Source organism: Sebastes fasciatus, chromosome 21, assembly GCF_043250625.1.
Source record: "Sebastes fasciatus isolate fSebFas1 chromosome 21, fSebFas1.pri, whole genome shotgun sequence".
Lineage (NCBI taxonomy): Eukaryota > Metazoa > Chordata > Actinopteri > Perciformes > Sebastidae > Sebastes > Sebastes fasciatus.
Window position 1 is genome coordinate 7,107,464 of NC_133815.1, and position 14,995 is coordinate 7,122,458.

General features: G+C 38.1%; 1 protein-coding gene across 1 annotated transcript in view; it reads left to right on the plus strand.

Annotated features, from left to right (window-relative positions):
- tmem108 (transmembrane protein 108) overlaps positions 1 to 12,487 on the plus strand; it is a 53,862-nt gene extending 41,375 nt beyond the window's left edge. The window contains exons 3-5 of the mRNA XM_074621573.1: positions 5,014 to 6,243; positions 7,642 to 7,793; positions 10,183 to 12,487. Coding sequence (XP_074477674.1) covers positions 5,014 to 6,243; positions 7,642 to 7,793; positions 10,183 to 10,299 — 1,499 coding nt within the window. The 3' untranslated portion in view covers positions 10,300 to 12,487. The remainder of the gene's footprint in view (positions 1 to 5,013; positions 6,244 to 7,641; positions 7,794 to 10,182) is intronic.
- The last annotated feature ends 2,508 nt before the right edge of the window (positions 12,488 to 14,995 follow it).

The window sequence follows — 14,995 nt, forward strand, 5'->3', positions numbered from 1 at the left end:
AAAAACCTTGCTGAGTAGACGAGTGCTGCTGAACAAGAAAAATGTTTTTTTTAAAAGTGTCTCCTATATTCTTCTATCTCTCATAGATATTTTCCTTTGAGTGTCCTTTCTGGTCCTTGGTCTAATATGTCTAATCCAACCTTTTTGCTTTTGTTCATGTCTTATCACTGATGAAACACCCACACGTCTTCCGCTCTTACTCCCCACTACACCTCCGGCCTCCTCGTTGCACATATTCCCACCCCATCCGACCTCGCTATTCTTCCCCTTTTCCATCCAATTTTCTCATGTTCTTCCCGGTGCTTCAACTCAATAATGGATGTTCATAAAGCTCAATTCACTTCTCGGGCCTTTTCAATCATTTCTCTAGTTAATTCACTGGCGGTGCCTGCTTCCCCGCTGCATGTCTTTGTGGAGGCCGGGCTCTCTGTCTGCGTTCACCCTGCTTACGCTCTCACTCCATCAGCCAGACACACAACCGGGGTGACAAATTACACCCATTTGCGTCAGTGTGCAACACGCAGATACTTATGTAATCCCTGCGCACACAGAAATTCAGCAATATAACACACTGTTATGGATTTCCTGTTTACAAACAATCTAGGTGGAAAACACGTTACAATGTCATGATAGCTTATATATGGATATTTTCAGTATTTAAACAGACCTATCTGTTTCCTCTGGGCTGCTGTAAGGCAGGTTTTGTTGGCTGACTTCCACTTTCACCATGTTTTAGAGAAAAATGAAGAAGCTGTTGTTGCTGGACATGCTATTCCTCATGCATCTGCAAGTCCCATTTATTGTTTTTGTTTTAAACATGCCAATTAAGGCTAACCCAGGACGCTCTGTTACATTGGTGGCCGTCAGTGGGCTACTTCTGGTTTTGAAAAGTGAAGCCAATGCAGAAGTGCATTAAACTTGCATTCTCTCTAACAGCCAGCAGGGGGCGACTCCTCTGGTTGCAAAAAGGAGTCAGATTGTATAGAAGTCTGTGAGAAAATGAGCCTACTTCTCACTTGATTTATTACCTCAGTAAACATTGTAAACATGAGTTTATGGTCTCAATAGAACAAAACACATGTTTTATATTGTGATATTTACTGGAAATGACTTTCAGGCAATCTCCTGGTGATCTCCCTCCAGCCAGTTGCCACCTTATTTAGGTGTTGGACGAATATATCAGCCAATATATATGTATATATAGATATTAGATATTAAAATAGTTTGTTTGAATTTGGGTTTTTACAAATATTCTAATGTTAATTTCACCTCGGCCAACGTAGTTCTCCTACACGCTTGGCACACGGGAGAAGTTTCAGTTGGTTGCAATCTGCAACCTCACCGCTAGATGGCTTCAGATCCTAAACACTGCACATTTTAAAATGTTGTATTTAATCGTGGAGCAGTGGTTAGCACTGCTGCCTCACAGCAAGAGGGTCGCCGGGTTCAAACCCTGCTTGGGGCCCTTCTGTGTGGAGTTTGTATGTTCTCCCCGTGTTAGCGTGGGTTTTCTCCGGATTCTCCGGTTTCCTCCCACAGTCTAAAAGCCATGCAGGTTAGGTTGACTCTAAATTGCCCATAGGTGTGAATGTGAGCGTGAATGGTTGTGTCTCTATGTGTCAGCCCTGTGATAGTCTGGCGACCTGTCCAGGGTGAACCCCGCCTTCGCCCAGTGTCAGCTGGGATCGGCTCCAGCTCCCTCGCGACCCTGAATAGGATAAGCGGTTACAGATAATGGATGGATGGATATTAATCCTAGGATTTTGTCATAATAATGCTTTTATTAATTATATAGATTTAGTCTTTTCTCTTGTCTCTTTCTTTGTGTTTTTGTTCATGCACTGTGTTCAGTATAGCATCTCAAATGGCCGCCGCCTTATCCTCTAAATGTGTCCTGATGTGACCGCTATTCACATTACAGACGATCAACAACAGCCCAAATGCTTAAGCTTTGATAGCTCGGGTTTGTCTGTGTTCCATTTCGCTGCCTAAAGGATCATCTTAGGAGAGACAAGCAGTCATAAATCAAGGATGGCCATGTGTGTTATCTCCTCAGATATGAGTCTGGAGTGGGCTCCGTGGATTAGAGACGTGACAGGCTTGGTTAATGGAAGACGGGGCCTGGACCCTCTATGCCGGTAGTCTGCGTGATTGAGGATGGAGGAATATGATTAATGATTCAGAGGCTCAGTTTAAATAGTCAGTGCTTTGGGGTTTGCCGGTGAACAAAGAGGAAAGAGGATGGAGAAGCTTTTTATGTCCTAGAAATTTAAGATTACTGTTATTGACAGTTTCCTGGGCTGTTGTTTTTTTTTTTTAAATCCAAATTTTCTAAAATATTCTGTCCCTTTCTACTCCTTTTCTTTTTATATCTTCAACAGATTTATTTTCTCACCTTTTCTCCCATCTCCTCCTTCTCTGCCCCTCTTGGTAATGGAAACTCGGTTTCCATAGTTACTGAGCACCATAGTTAAACGATGGCCACGACATCTGGGTCACATTGGTGGCTTTAGACTCTGTATGTTTTCTATGATTCTTGCTTTTTGGGGAGTTTTATGAGCGCCAAAACAATGCAGTCTAAATTATTATCCTTAATTGTCTCCCTCCAAAGCCCTCTAATGCAGAGACCTCATGAATCCCACCTCGGCATGTCAATATAGTTTACATTTTCGTCGTCTATTTCATGTCGTTGCCATTTTTTGCCAACCTCTCAGAGGCTTTTCTTTGTCACAAGTAAGATACTCATCCGTAAGACCGACTAAATGTGTGTGGTAGAGTTGGGTGTCTGTGTTACAAAAAATAAGGTTTTAACAATATACATATTATATTGTAGCATTTATGCATTCTCTTAAATCGCTGGTAACACTTTATAATAACCATCATTTATAAATAATACATTTATAGTTAATTAAACTTAGTTGCTAGTTATTTTACTGTTAACAAACAATGAAATGATAATTAATCAAGTTTACTAATTATTAGAAATGCTATAATTTGTTATTTTAACAGTTTATTGTTGCACACACCTAACATTTTATATACTATATACATAAGTATTTGTTAAGATATTATTTGTAAACCTTAAAGATGATAGAATATAAATTGTTATAATGTGTGCAACAATAAACTGTTAATAAATAATTTAGCTTACTAATGTAATCAGAATGCAATTGATGTTGTCTCTTATCAGCTATGATATAATATATAAAATATAAAATAATTATTTCCTAAAACAAAATGATAAGATAACATGAATAATAGCCTTGCTAATAATTAGTAAACAGTATCAATTATACATCTTCAGTAAGAATGAGTACCACAGAAAGGGTTGGAAGATGGAAAGTGTTTAGACAACCTAATGGATGTTGCTTTTGGTTTTTTTTCATGGGATTTGTTGAAAATCAGAAAGACACAGAATATTACCAGCCTAATAATGGTTTATACAAAATAAAAATAAAATAAAAATGTTTCAAAATAACCTAGAAACACCGTCTTCACACCGCTCAGCATCCTGTTGCAAAATTATGCTGCATGACTTCATTCAGACAGGAATTTAGATGATGTTGGCTCTGTGTTCCTGCATGTTCTGTTCTCAGCTGAATGCATAGAAACCGCCCGCTGGGAGCTCCTGCTAATGTGTCACATTAGCTGTGTTTAACAGTGTCAATAAGGGATGGAGGGGAGCAGAGGGGAGATTAATAAGCCTTTGCACGTCCCTCTCTCTATGACTTTCTTGCTGTCTGGATAACATAATAGGACCAATATTCCCCAGAGACACCTGCTAATGGCTTGTCGCTACACAGCCTCAGTGTGGGATCGAGCTTGAGGAAGTGAATCCGTTAGGGTCTCTGAGATGGTTTTAGCATGTTAAGTGGGCTATTTTGACGCTATGGCTGTCATGAATGTCTTCACTGTAAAAATATGTCTTTCTGTCTATTATTGAGCATGAAGCAAGTGACAATTTCACTAGCTGCAAATGCATTTTTACTTGGAAATGTTCATATTCAGACAATCTATCAAGACATCTTGTTTCACAGTCCTGAAAATTATCAAAACGATTAAAATTGGAAATGAGTGAACTGTGCTACTAAATTACCCTTTTTTTCAGTGTTATCTGGAGATTGGAATCAAATAATTGCTTGTTATTTTATGACATCTGCAAAGAGTGAGCTGTTCTGCAGAGTAATAAAGCCAGCAGATCCTCCCAGTCTTATACATGCATGGGTACACACAGTGGAACTAGTGAATAATGCAATTAAAGTTGAAGTAGGCGAGACTGGAGCAAATATGATTAAAGAAAGTTATTTTTATAACTATATATTTTTATACTATATCCTGACAGTAGTGCATGAGACAGCTAATATGAAAAAGAAATCATGTGCCTCTGTGTCCTCTGGTGTCCTCCGGTGCTCCTAACGGCATCTACAAGATTTCACAGTCCGGAGGAAAACAACCAATCAGAGCCGAGCTGGAGCCTGCCGTCTCTGATCGGCGTTTGAGAGTGATTGACAGCTGCCTCCGTTGAATGAACAGCCAATCGGAACGCTCTCGCTCTGAAATGACCTGTGATTGGTCAAAGTCTCCCGTCATGGGCTAGATATTTTAAAGCCTGAAAACAGAGCCATGAGGAGGTGCAGAAGTCTTCTCTCAGAACACTTGAATTACAATATGCTGAAAGGTTATTATGGAATATTTGCCCAATGATGCCAAAAATAGTCTACCTACTGCAGGTTTAATATGTGACAAACACAGCGGTTCAGTAGATCAAAGGCTGAGGAGCGTAATGAATGCGAGACAAGACTACACGTCTCCTCTGAACACCAGAGCAGTCAGTATTCGGGTTGCACTCTCGTCTAGCTTTGCGTGGCAAGATCCTCCAGAGAAATTATGTAAAAACAGACAGACATGAAAACACAGCTACAGGGAAATATTCCAATAATTCATGAAGCTAAACAGATATTCTACATCATCCTGTGCTAATCATCAGCTTTCTCTCTCTCTCTCTCTCTACAGGTGTTCTAGCATTCCTAGCACTGCCAGTAGGACTGGTGTCATCCGCACAGGAGCTGTACCTCAGCCAGACATCCCAGGACTCTGTCTCCATGGCAGCCGCCCACAGCAGCCCCCTTTCTGCCCCCGAACCTGCCTCTTTCGACAGGCATCAGGACGGCTCCAGTAGCGGGGAATGGTCATCCAAAGGAGGAACTCAGCCCTCAAACATCATCTTCCCTACTGTCACCCTCCACCCTCTGGCCTTGCTCCACACAACCCAGACTTCCAGCCTGGCTCATGACGACCCTTCCGTTCATGACGCAAACACTGTGAGCACTGAGAGTCGTGTGAATCAGCCCACGGAGCCCAGCTCTGATATTGTAATGCACAAATTGGTCAGCGTACCTCAAGTCCGTAACCCAGTTACTGTCAGCACTAACCAGGCCAGCAGCACAGCGCTCCCAAATATAGATGTGGAGTCGACTGCCAGAGGAACTCCAAACCCCCCGGCTCCTCTGTCCAGCTCTGGATCAGACAGAGGCGATGCGCTCGCTGCACACCACGTAGAGCCTCAGAAGCTGAGTGTGGAGGAAGCTACCGCCCCCGGACGGCAGCACGTTCCAGATCTGGAGCACCCCTCCTTTTCTTCTACATCAATGAATGCTGACCTTGCACCAGGCCTGAAACTCGGGGAACATGCTCGGGGCGCCCCAGAGCTGGCCGCGCACCACGCCATCACCCTGAGGGAGGTGCATGGAGTGAGCGAGCCCCCCACTGATGGACTGGTGGTCGAGACAAAGGAAGGGTCTGTGACTCCAGTCGACAGCCAAGTCAAGTCAACTGAGAAGATAACCTCCACCGCGTCCACTCCAGCGCTGTCCACTGAGCCTCCAACAATCATCCCAAACACCAACACTGCACCCAACCAGACCACCACTGAGGAGGTCGTTACAGGTAACGGCACAGACAATGCCCCTCTGGGACACAATGTGACTGCATACGGAGGGCTGCTCTCTAACAGCAGCTTGGTCGAGGAGGCGCCCGCTCAGGGGAACAGCTCGGAGCCCGCCTCCACAGCCAGCGAGAAGTTCCTGAACAGGCAGGTGCCCGCCACCACCCAGGACCCCTGGACACCCAGCAACAGCTCAGGCCCAACCGTTGACTCCCCGCCGTCCCGCATGACCATCTGCTTGAGCAGGATGGACATTGTGTGGATCGTGCTGGCCATCAGTGTGCCTGTGTCCTCATGCTGTAAGTAATGTTGAAAACTTGTGAAATTAATGATTGTAAAAAAAGTGACAGATTACGTTAGAGTTTGGCCGACCTTGACTTAAAATCTATTAATGTTACTATCATAAAAAATATATATATTTAAAGGAATAGTTTAAGAAGTTGGCTCATTTGCTTTATTGCAGAGAGTTAGATGAGAAAATCAATACCACTCCCTCGTGTGTTATCAATCTACTTATCTAACTCTCCGAAAGAAAGCGGAGTGTTTGACAAAAATGTTCTTTAAGGAAACTTTCACCTCGATGTCACCGTAGAGTTAATTTTGTAATAAAATGTTGTGATTTATTAATTTCACACACTCACTTTTCTTCAATTTTCCTGGTTTACACTCTTCAGTAAGTGATCTTGCTATTTTTTTTAGAATGCCTTTTGACAGCCCCTAGACTACAGAGGATGGAAACTGCCAAAATAAAAAAATTATAAATAAATAAATTACTCGATAAATAAATAAATGTGCCATTAAATGTACCAAAAATAATATTAAATATAAATCTAGGCATTAATTAATTTATAAATTGAAACATAAATTATATTTCTGTTTTAATTTGCTTCTTTATTTTTTATTTTTTTTATTAATTCCCCTATCTTTCTACTCTTCGATTAAATTTTCCCTTTTATTTATTTATTTTTATTAACTTTTAAATTGATTTATTTATTTTTACATGTATTTTTTATTCATTTTAAATTGATTTATTATTATTATTATTATTATTATTATTATTATTATTAATAATAATAATAATAATAATAATAATAATACTTTTTTATACATTTCTTTTTGCATTTTTTGGTACATTTAATGTCCTATATTTATTTATTTATCAAGTCATTTATGCATTTATTTATTCATTTTTTACTTTGGAAGGTTCTGTCCTCCATACCAGACACTCCTCAGGACTTGATCTTGTTGCATCAAATTGGAGAGAGTGCAATAGCTTAATAACAGCAAGGACGGGAGAGTATTTTTCATCGAGCAGTGAGTTGCTCCTTAGGCAAAACACTGTTTCTTTTCTTTTTTTCATTTTAGTGTGTTGGAGATGGAGAAATAAGGATTTCTTCCCCTTTGATAATAAATTATTTTCCTGAAAATGTCTTACTGAGAGACTGACAGCTGTGTTGTTTTAGATAGCTCAAAATTACTACAAGGCACTCCCACCAGTACCCATTTCAAACAGTATTTTAGGGCGGTATTTTTCCTTTCAACCACTACTTGTAACAGTGGCATGTTGTCGTGAAACATGACAGCCTCTACCTGAGCCTCCAGTGTGGGCGCTTTCAGAGGCTATTTGAAGCAGCAGCTCTTTCAGTCTCTGTAGCTACTAACCCCTCATTTTCCTTTCCTGTCTCTTCCCGCTCTAGCTGTGCTTTTGACTGTGTGCTGTATGAAGAGGAAGAAGAAGTCGTCAAGTCAGGAGAACAACCTCAGCTACTGGAACAATGCCATCACCATGGACTACTTCAGCAGGCACGCTGTGGAGCTGCCCAGAGAGATACACACTCTGGAGAGTGAGGTACAAACTACTGGCACACTGATACTCTATTAGCGCACACACAGAGGTGGAGGCACATTTACTTGACTATCAGTCAGCAGAATGGTTTTTAATGAGTATGGAGACAATAAGAGGATCTATGTTCAATCTCCCCTGTCAGCAAGCCTCGAGGCAGCTGAAGCATGACACTGTATCACTAAGATTTACAGAGATGCCATTTGGAACAAGCAAGTAAATGAATTTCCCTGCAGGGAATCTATTAACATTACTTCATAGTTAGTTTTTCACATCTAGTAGATAGATTTCTATTGTTATTATGAATGCATACTGTTGCTGAGTTCAAAAATATGGCAAAACTATTTAATTTAATTTACAAGTACGGTTTTTAAACTTCAACTAAACATCTTGTGACAAGCTGGTAAAACATCTTAATGTGTTGAACACGGCTGCAGCTGCCAATCAGGACACTGAGGTTGGGTCTTTCATGACATGAGGAGGTGTTGACATGAAATGATTAAACACATAGCATTGGATTTTTAGACTACATATCAAGAATCATCTGCTGAGGGTGTTTTAGAAACAGCCTTTACATACAGGAGTTATATAGAACAGTGGTTCCAAAACTATTTTCCTTGAAGCCCCCTCTATTTGTATCTAAAAAAAAGAAAAGCTGAGCACCCCTATATTTGCTGACATCATGCTAAAAAAAATTTACAAATCTTCGAACAAAATAATCAATTTGAATAAAGTGATTCATCGTAATAAATGAGTTAGTCTTTCTTTTAATAAATCTTTAATGAACATAACTTGTCAGTGCGTGCCTCTCTTTGTGTGCAGCAGGCCGTAAAAGCAAACAGTTTTTTGACCGCAGTGAAAATGTTGTTTTTGTAAAGGCCAAACGGCAACAAATATGGATTGAAGCAGAATATTTCATTAGATAAAAACATGTTGTGAATCTTTTTTTTAATACATTTTGACTTTTGAACTTTACAACGCTCTGGAGTTATTGGAAATGTTTGGATCACACGAGTCAGAAACAATCCTACGGAGGCACCACTGGAATCTAATTCAACAAATAGTATAATACTAATAATATTAGTGGAGCCTGTTCTTTATCTGCAACTGTGCACAAATAGTAAATATGTTTAAATATGTGTTTTTTAATAGTTTTACCTACAGACTTTTGTATTAATTATCCAGTACGTGTGTTAATATGATTTTAGTTATACATGTGCAAATCTATTTTGACATGTTGGGAACCACTGACATAGAAAATAACATACTGAACAACACTTAATGCATGCTAATTAAAGATATTTGTGTTTTTCTGTGTTTGGCATGCTGTTTATCGTTATGATTTTTCAGAACATATTTAATTATTCAACATGTAGTTAGACCACAGAACTCATGTTATGTCTCATGTTTTTTTGTTGAAAACTCACATATAAATATTTTGAGATGCTGCTAATTGGCTGTTTTTGTCGTTGAGAATGTGAATATGGTGCCTCCGTTCTTTTCAATGATTTTGTTAGTTTATTTCTGCCAATTTTCAAATGTTATTTGATCTCTATTATACTGAGAAAAAATATCAAGATAAGATTTGGATCAAGTGCATCCGCTTAGTTTTTAGTGCATTACAGCGCCATCTGGTGGAATAGGGTAGTATATAACACTGGTATCATTGTTAGATCTACCTCCTCTTCTTTTACACATCATTTTGTTCTGTTTCTGTTTGCATGTTTTATTTATCACCCGTCTCTCCAGTGACCATTTCACTGTGTGTCTGCTTTCTTTTACTCCTCATCCGTTGCTCAATTTGCCTTCCTCTGCCGGCACGTCAGGAGAGAAAAGCTGAGGTTGGATCATGTGTAGGATGCCCCTGGTGACCCCCAGGTGTTGTTTCCCCCTCGCTCCCTGCTTTACCTGTCTCTGTATAGCCTCATAGCTTCTCCTGGTGCTTTAAGTAAATGACAGCGCTCCAGGAGACGTGATCATAAAAAAACTAAATGACAGTTTGATTTAATTGGATCTTGCTGATAAAATGGCCTCGTTCCTGCTGTAATAGAAATCATTTAGTGTTTCACACCTACCTCCCTCCTCCAGCTTATTACTGCTGACTCACCATCAACAACCATCCCCCCCTCTACATTAAGTCCCTCTATTTCTTCTGAGTCATCCCTCCCTTTTACATCTTCCCTCATTGTCAGAGATATCCTTAAAAGCCCCGGGGTGCACCAAACCCATCTTTATGTGTCTGCTTCCACACTAGACTGTCTGCTCGTTGCCTGTAGAGTGACTTAGATACAGTAGACTGCAGCGTGTGCCCTAATAGTGAGCAATCATGAATCACAGCTATTATTTTAACAGTTAGAAACCTGCACTAATTTATTTTCTGCATGTGCATTTGCAGGATCAAGACTCCTGTTTACCCCCTAATGGAGACTACAGCGGCAGCAGCGTGGTCCTGGTTAACCCTTTCTGCCAGGAGACCCTCTTCATCAACAGAGACAAAGCTTCTGCCATCTAGAGACAGAAAAGAAAAGAGAGACACTCTCCTCTTCTACTCCCCCTGCTGTCTATTTTATAAATGTGGTAAATATTCAGAGACTTTATATACTGTATATGACAAACACAAACCTGAAAGAGGAGTGATCTTAAACAGACACTATTTACTATGAGGATGCACCTGCATATTTTTCTGATGTACATTTTCTACAAAAGGCTTAATTGTGATAAAAGGTTTTTATTGTCTTTATAAAATTACAGAGTATATGTGGTTTTGTTTCATTACAGTGGCTTGATGGTGGGTGCACTGTGGATGTCGCCACATGAAATCTGCTTTAGAGAGACGTGCTATGGAAACATTAAAGCTGTTGTCATTTTATTTTTTCCTTTAAAATCAATCCCAAAATACTTAGAGCCTGTTGAACTTGAATATAGCACCTATACGTTCTTGGGGGGGAACAGAGATACCGTATGTGGGATCAGGGCCCGTATTTATCAGACTGAGAAACACACTTAAAGGAACAGTGTGTCAAATTTTGGAGGATCTATTAGCAGAAATGGAATATAATATTCATAACTATGTTTTCATTAGTGTATAATCACCTGAAACTAAGAATCGTGTTTTCGTTAGCTCAGAATGAGTCCTTCGTATCCACGTAGGGAGCGGGTCCTCTTCACAGAGTCCGCCATGTTGCACCACTATGTTTCTACAGCGGCCAAGAATGGACAAACCAAACACTGGCTCTAGAGAGAGACTTTCAAGTTTTTTTGTTACCTGAAGGCCACCGTAGTTCTCCGACATGCTTGTGAGGAAACCGTTGTACCACCAGCCGTCGTCTGACTTCCGTTGCTCCTAAAGTAGTGTTACATGGGGCATCTCTTGTTGGGAGTATTGTCTAGACCTGCTCAATATGAAAAGCTTCTTGAGATAACTTCTGTTGTGATTTGACGCTATATAAAAATAAATTTAATTGAATGTGGTAAGAATGGCGTCTGAGCAAGGTGAACGGCGTTACCACGGTTTTGCACTCGGCGGCTCGCGTTACCGCAGTCTTGGAAAGGGAGGAGTGAGCGTAGGGGTACTCAGTTGGTTGCAATTTGCAACCACACCTCTAGATGCTGCAAAATCATACACACTGTCCCTTTAAGTTAGCATGAGTGAAGGATTTTACATACCTTCATGTCTAAAATTCAACTTATTTGATGAATACGGGTCCAGATTTTGATGGTTAATTTAAGCAGAATATTTGGGTGATTTGGGGTGTGTATCTCGTGAAATGTCAATCAAATGAAACTGACATTAAATGGCTTTCCCCCTCATGTGTCACCAGCTTCTCTTAAGAGGGACCACATAGATGTCTTAATTCCTTACGTTGGCCCTTTATATATATATAAATATCAGTATGTGTGTGTGTGAATGCCCTGTTTGTGCATGTAAGCATACTGTGTGAGAGTGGATGGAGGAGTTTAAATGTGCTGCCCCCCCTTAACCAAATATCACTGTTACTTTAAGTCAAACAAGACTTTGTATCACTTTCAGCTCAGTTTTATTTGTTTGTGTGTGTGTCTGTTTGTCTCTTGTCTGTATCGTGGAGTGGCTACTGGTTTTAGCCCAGTTTGAGAAAGAGTTTCTCAGCGCTGTAGGAAACAATTAGACCAACCCTGCTACTGTAAATGTCTCCCTCCATAAATAATGTGTTTGTCCATCAATGCAAACTGTGTTTGTTGAAATGTTGAATGATTGTGAGTTAGTTGCTGGACCACATATGTGTCAAAAACCTTGACCAATAAAAACACTGAGATAAATAATGTATGCTGAATATTTACTGTGAGCACATACAGAGGCAGTTTAATTAATACGAGTGTTTAATTATTGAACCTGTGGTCCTTCTATCATTTTTATTTTGCATCGCTGCAGTTTTATTCAATAATCAATGCTGCCTGCCTCTATCGTCGCTAAAGATTTTCTGCATTGTGAGATGTTGTTCTGAAATCACTGATTCAAAAGGTGACGGTGAATAACACGGTTAAACATATTGGTATTTCCTGCATTGGATGCTCACAGCTGGGCTTCTTGTTTTGCACGCTCAAAAGTGGATATTTTACAAAATGTTCAGTGGCACGGTGGAGCAGTGTTCAACATTATGTATTTTTTGTACTGTAGTATACACTGTACTTTTTACTGCTGAGCAATAAAACAAAGAAAAAACTGAATGATTTGTTTGTCTGATTTATCCTTAAATTGAATTTAATCAACAGAAATTTCCTCATATTGCCATGGCCGATGGATTTTGGACACTTGTTTTGTCGTGTATAAGACCTACTGTATTATGGAGGAACCTAGCCAAACTAAAAAATTAATAAATCAATTAAAAAAAATGACTTGATAAATAAATAAGCCATTTAATATACAAAAAATGTACAATGAAATACATAAAGAAAAGGAATAAATAAATAAATGGATTAAATTAAAATAAATAAATACAAATAAATAAAAAAAATTAAAAGTTACTAACAATAAATTAAAGACAAAATTAAATTGAAGAGTGGAGAGATTATAGCAAAGATAAATAAAAAAAGAGGCAAATTAAAATAAATATCACTTTATGCCACATTTTATCAATGAATTAATGCCTACATTTATTTTTTATATTATTTTGAGTACATTTAATGGCATATTTATTGAGTCATTTATTTATTATTTTTTTATTTAGGCTGGTTCCATCCTCCATACTGTATTATATGTGTTAGTTATATCATACTTGCTGGTTTACTATATAACAAAGCAGCGTAAACAGTCGTGCCGACCACAGCACATCCATTGATGTAGTGGGCTTCACTTTACTCTTTGTGCACCAGTGCTGCATGTGGTCAAGTGACCTCCAGCTCTGGGAATATGACGTCAGTTCAATAATCTGTTTACAAGCCTGCTTTACTGCTGAGGAGAGGCTTAATTCCATGTGTGAGTGTTATTAACAGATTTGTAGGCCTGTTCAAATCTAGCAAATCATGACAGTTCAACTTTTGACAATGTCTTTTTTGTGCCCATATTTGAAAATCTTTATACATGACAGACCTCATACTGTTTGGCAAGTTTGGTCAAAATACATGCAGGAGTCTAAAGTTTCTTCTATTAAAAAAAATGTGTTGATGTTATATTCAGTCCAAATAAGATGTGTAATTGCCTGACTCATATTTTAAACTTCATATATTTAGAGTTCCTGATTAAGCCTCATCAACAACAACAACAACAACAACAACAACAACAATAATAAACAAAATCCTGGAAGAATTATTCTTATATCCATGTGATAGTTTTAAAGCTTACAAAAAATTAAATATTATGTTCAAAATAATAAAAGAAATACTACAACCAAATACAACATATGCACTTTAATATGGAAGCCCAATTCTGCCAAGAAAAAAAAGATAAAATGTTAGGATTACAAATAAAAGTACTCATGGTAACTTCAAATGATTACATATCAAGTCATGTTTAAACTCAACTAAAAATTATGAGCTACAAAGTCAAAAGGCATGACTTGGTATCTCACATTTTTTTTACAAAGAGTAAGAAGACAGTTGACACTGTGGTATATGTCTGCCATGTTGTCGATAGCCACCATCACTTCGCTTCAACCTTTCAAAAATTTAAATAACACAATATAAAAAAATAAATAAAAATCATGTCAAAATTATGAGATGGTGAACCAAAAGTCAGATTTTAAGTAAAAGTTAGGGGATAATAAGTCAAAGTTATCAGATAGCAGTAAATACAGTCATAATTATGATTTAGACAATATTTTTTTTACTTATTATGTTATAATTTTGATGTACAATCAGTTATTTTATTTATTGGGTGTCTAACCTTTCATCCATTTCTTTCCTTTCCTGGAGGAAATTACCTACCATAATATTTTACTTTAATTTAATTTATTTTAATTTAATATATTTTTGCATTGTAGTTTCAAGAATATTTTTTTTAAAGTTAAAATACATTAAAAAATCAAATGAAATATGACTGATTTATATGAGAGAATTGACTAATATTGTGACTTTATTTTTTGGCTCATAATATTTTACTTTAATTTAATTTAATTTGATTTGATTTAATTTAATTTAATATATTTACAAAGTTAAAGTTAGAATAAAATACAAATAAAATGAAATATGACTAATATTATTTATTTTTTGGGGCTCACAATACTTCCGGTTGAGGGTGGATGTATTTCCGGGTCACAGTGCAGATTTGTCAAATAGCCCGTGCATGGCTCATGGTTGTCAGGAGAGCATCGATTCAGCAGTCAGGAGATCCAGGGTGGACATTTTATTACCAGCCTGTAACACAAGTTAAACACTCATCTTAAACAGCAACTCCATCTGTATTTAAACAACTGTCCTCACTCTCTCTAAACCAGATTATTATTTTTACATTTGTCATTTTGCTCCTCGCTTTAGCTCACTAGTTTAACCGTACAATAATAAATAAAATGAAATATGACTTGATTTATATGAGAGAATTAACTGATATTGATACTTTATTTTTTGGCTCATAATATTTCATTTTAATTTGATATATTTTGCATTCTAGTTTCAAGAAGTTTTGTTTTTAAGTTGAAATACAATGAAAAAAAATCTAATTAAATATGACTGATTGATATGTGAAGTGGACTAATATTGTGACTTTATTTTGTGGCTAGTAATATTTAATTTTGATT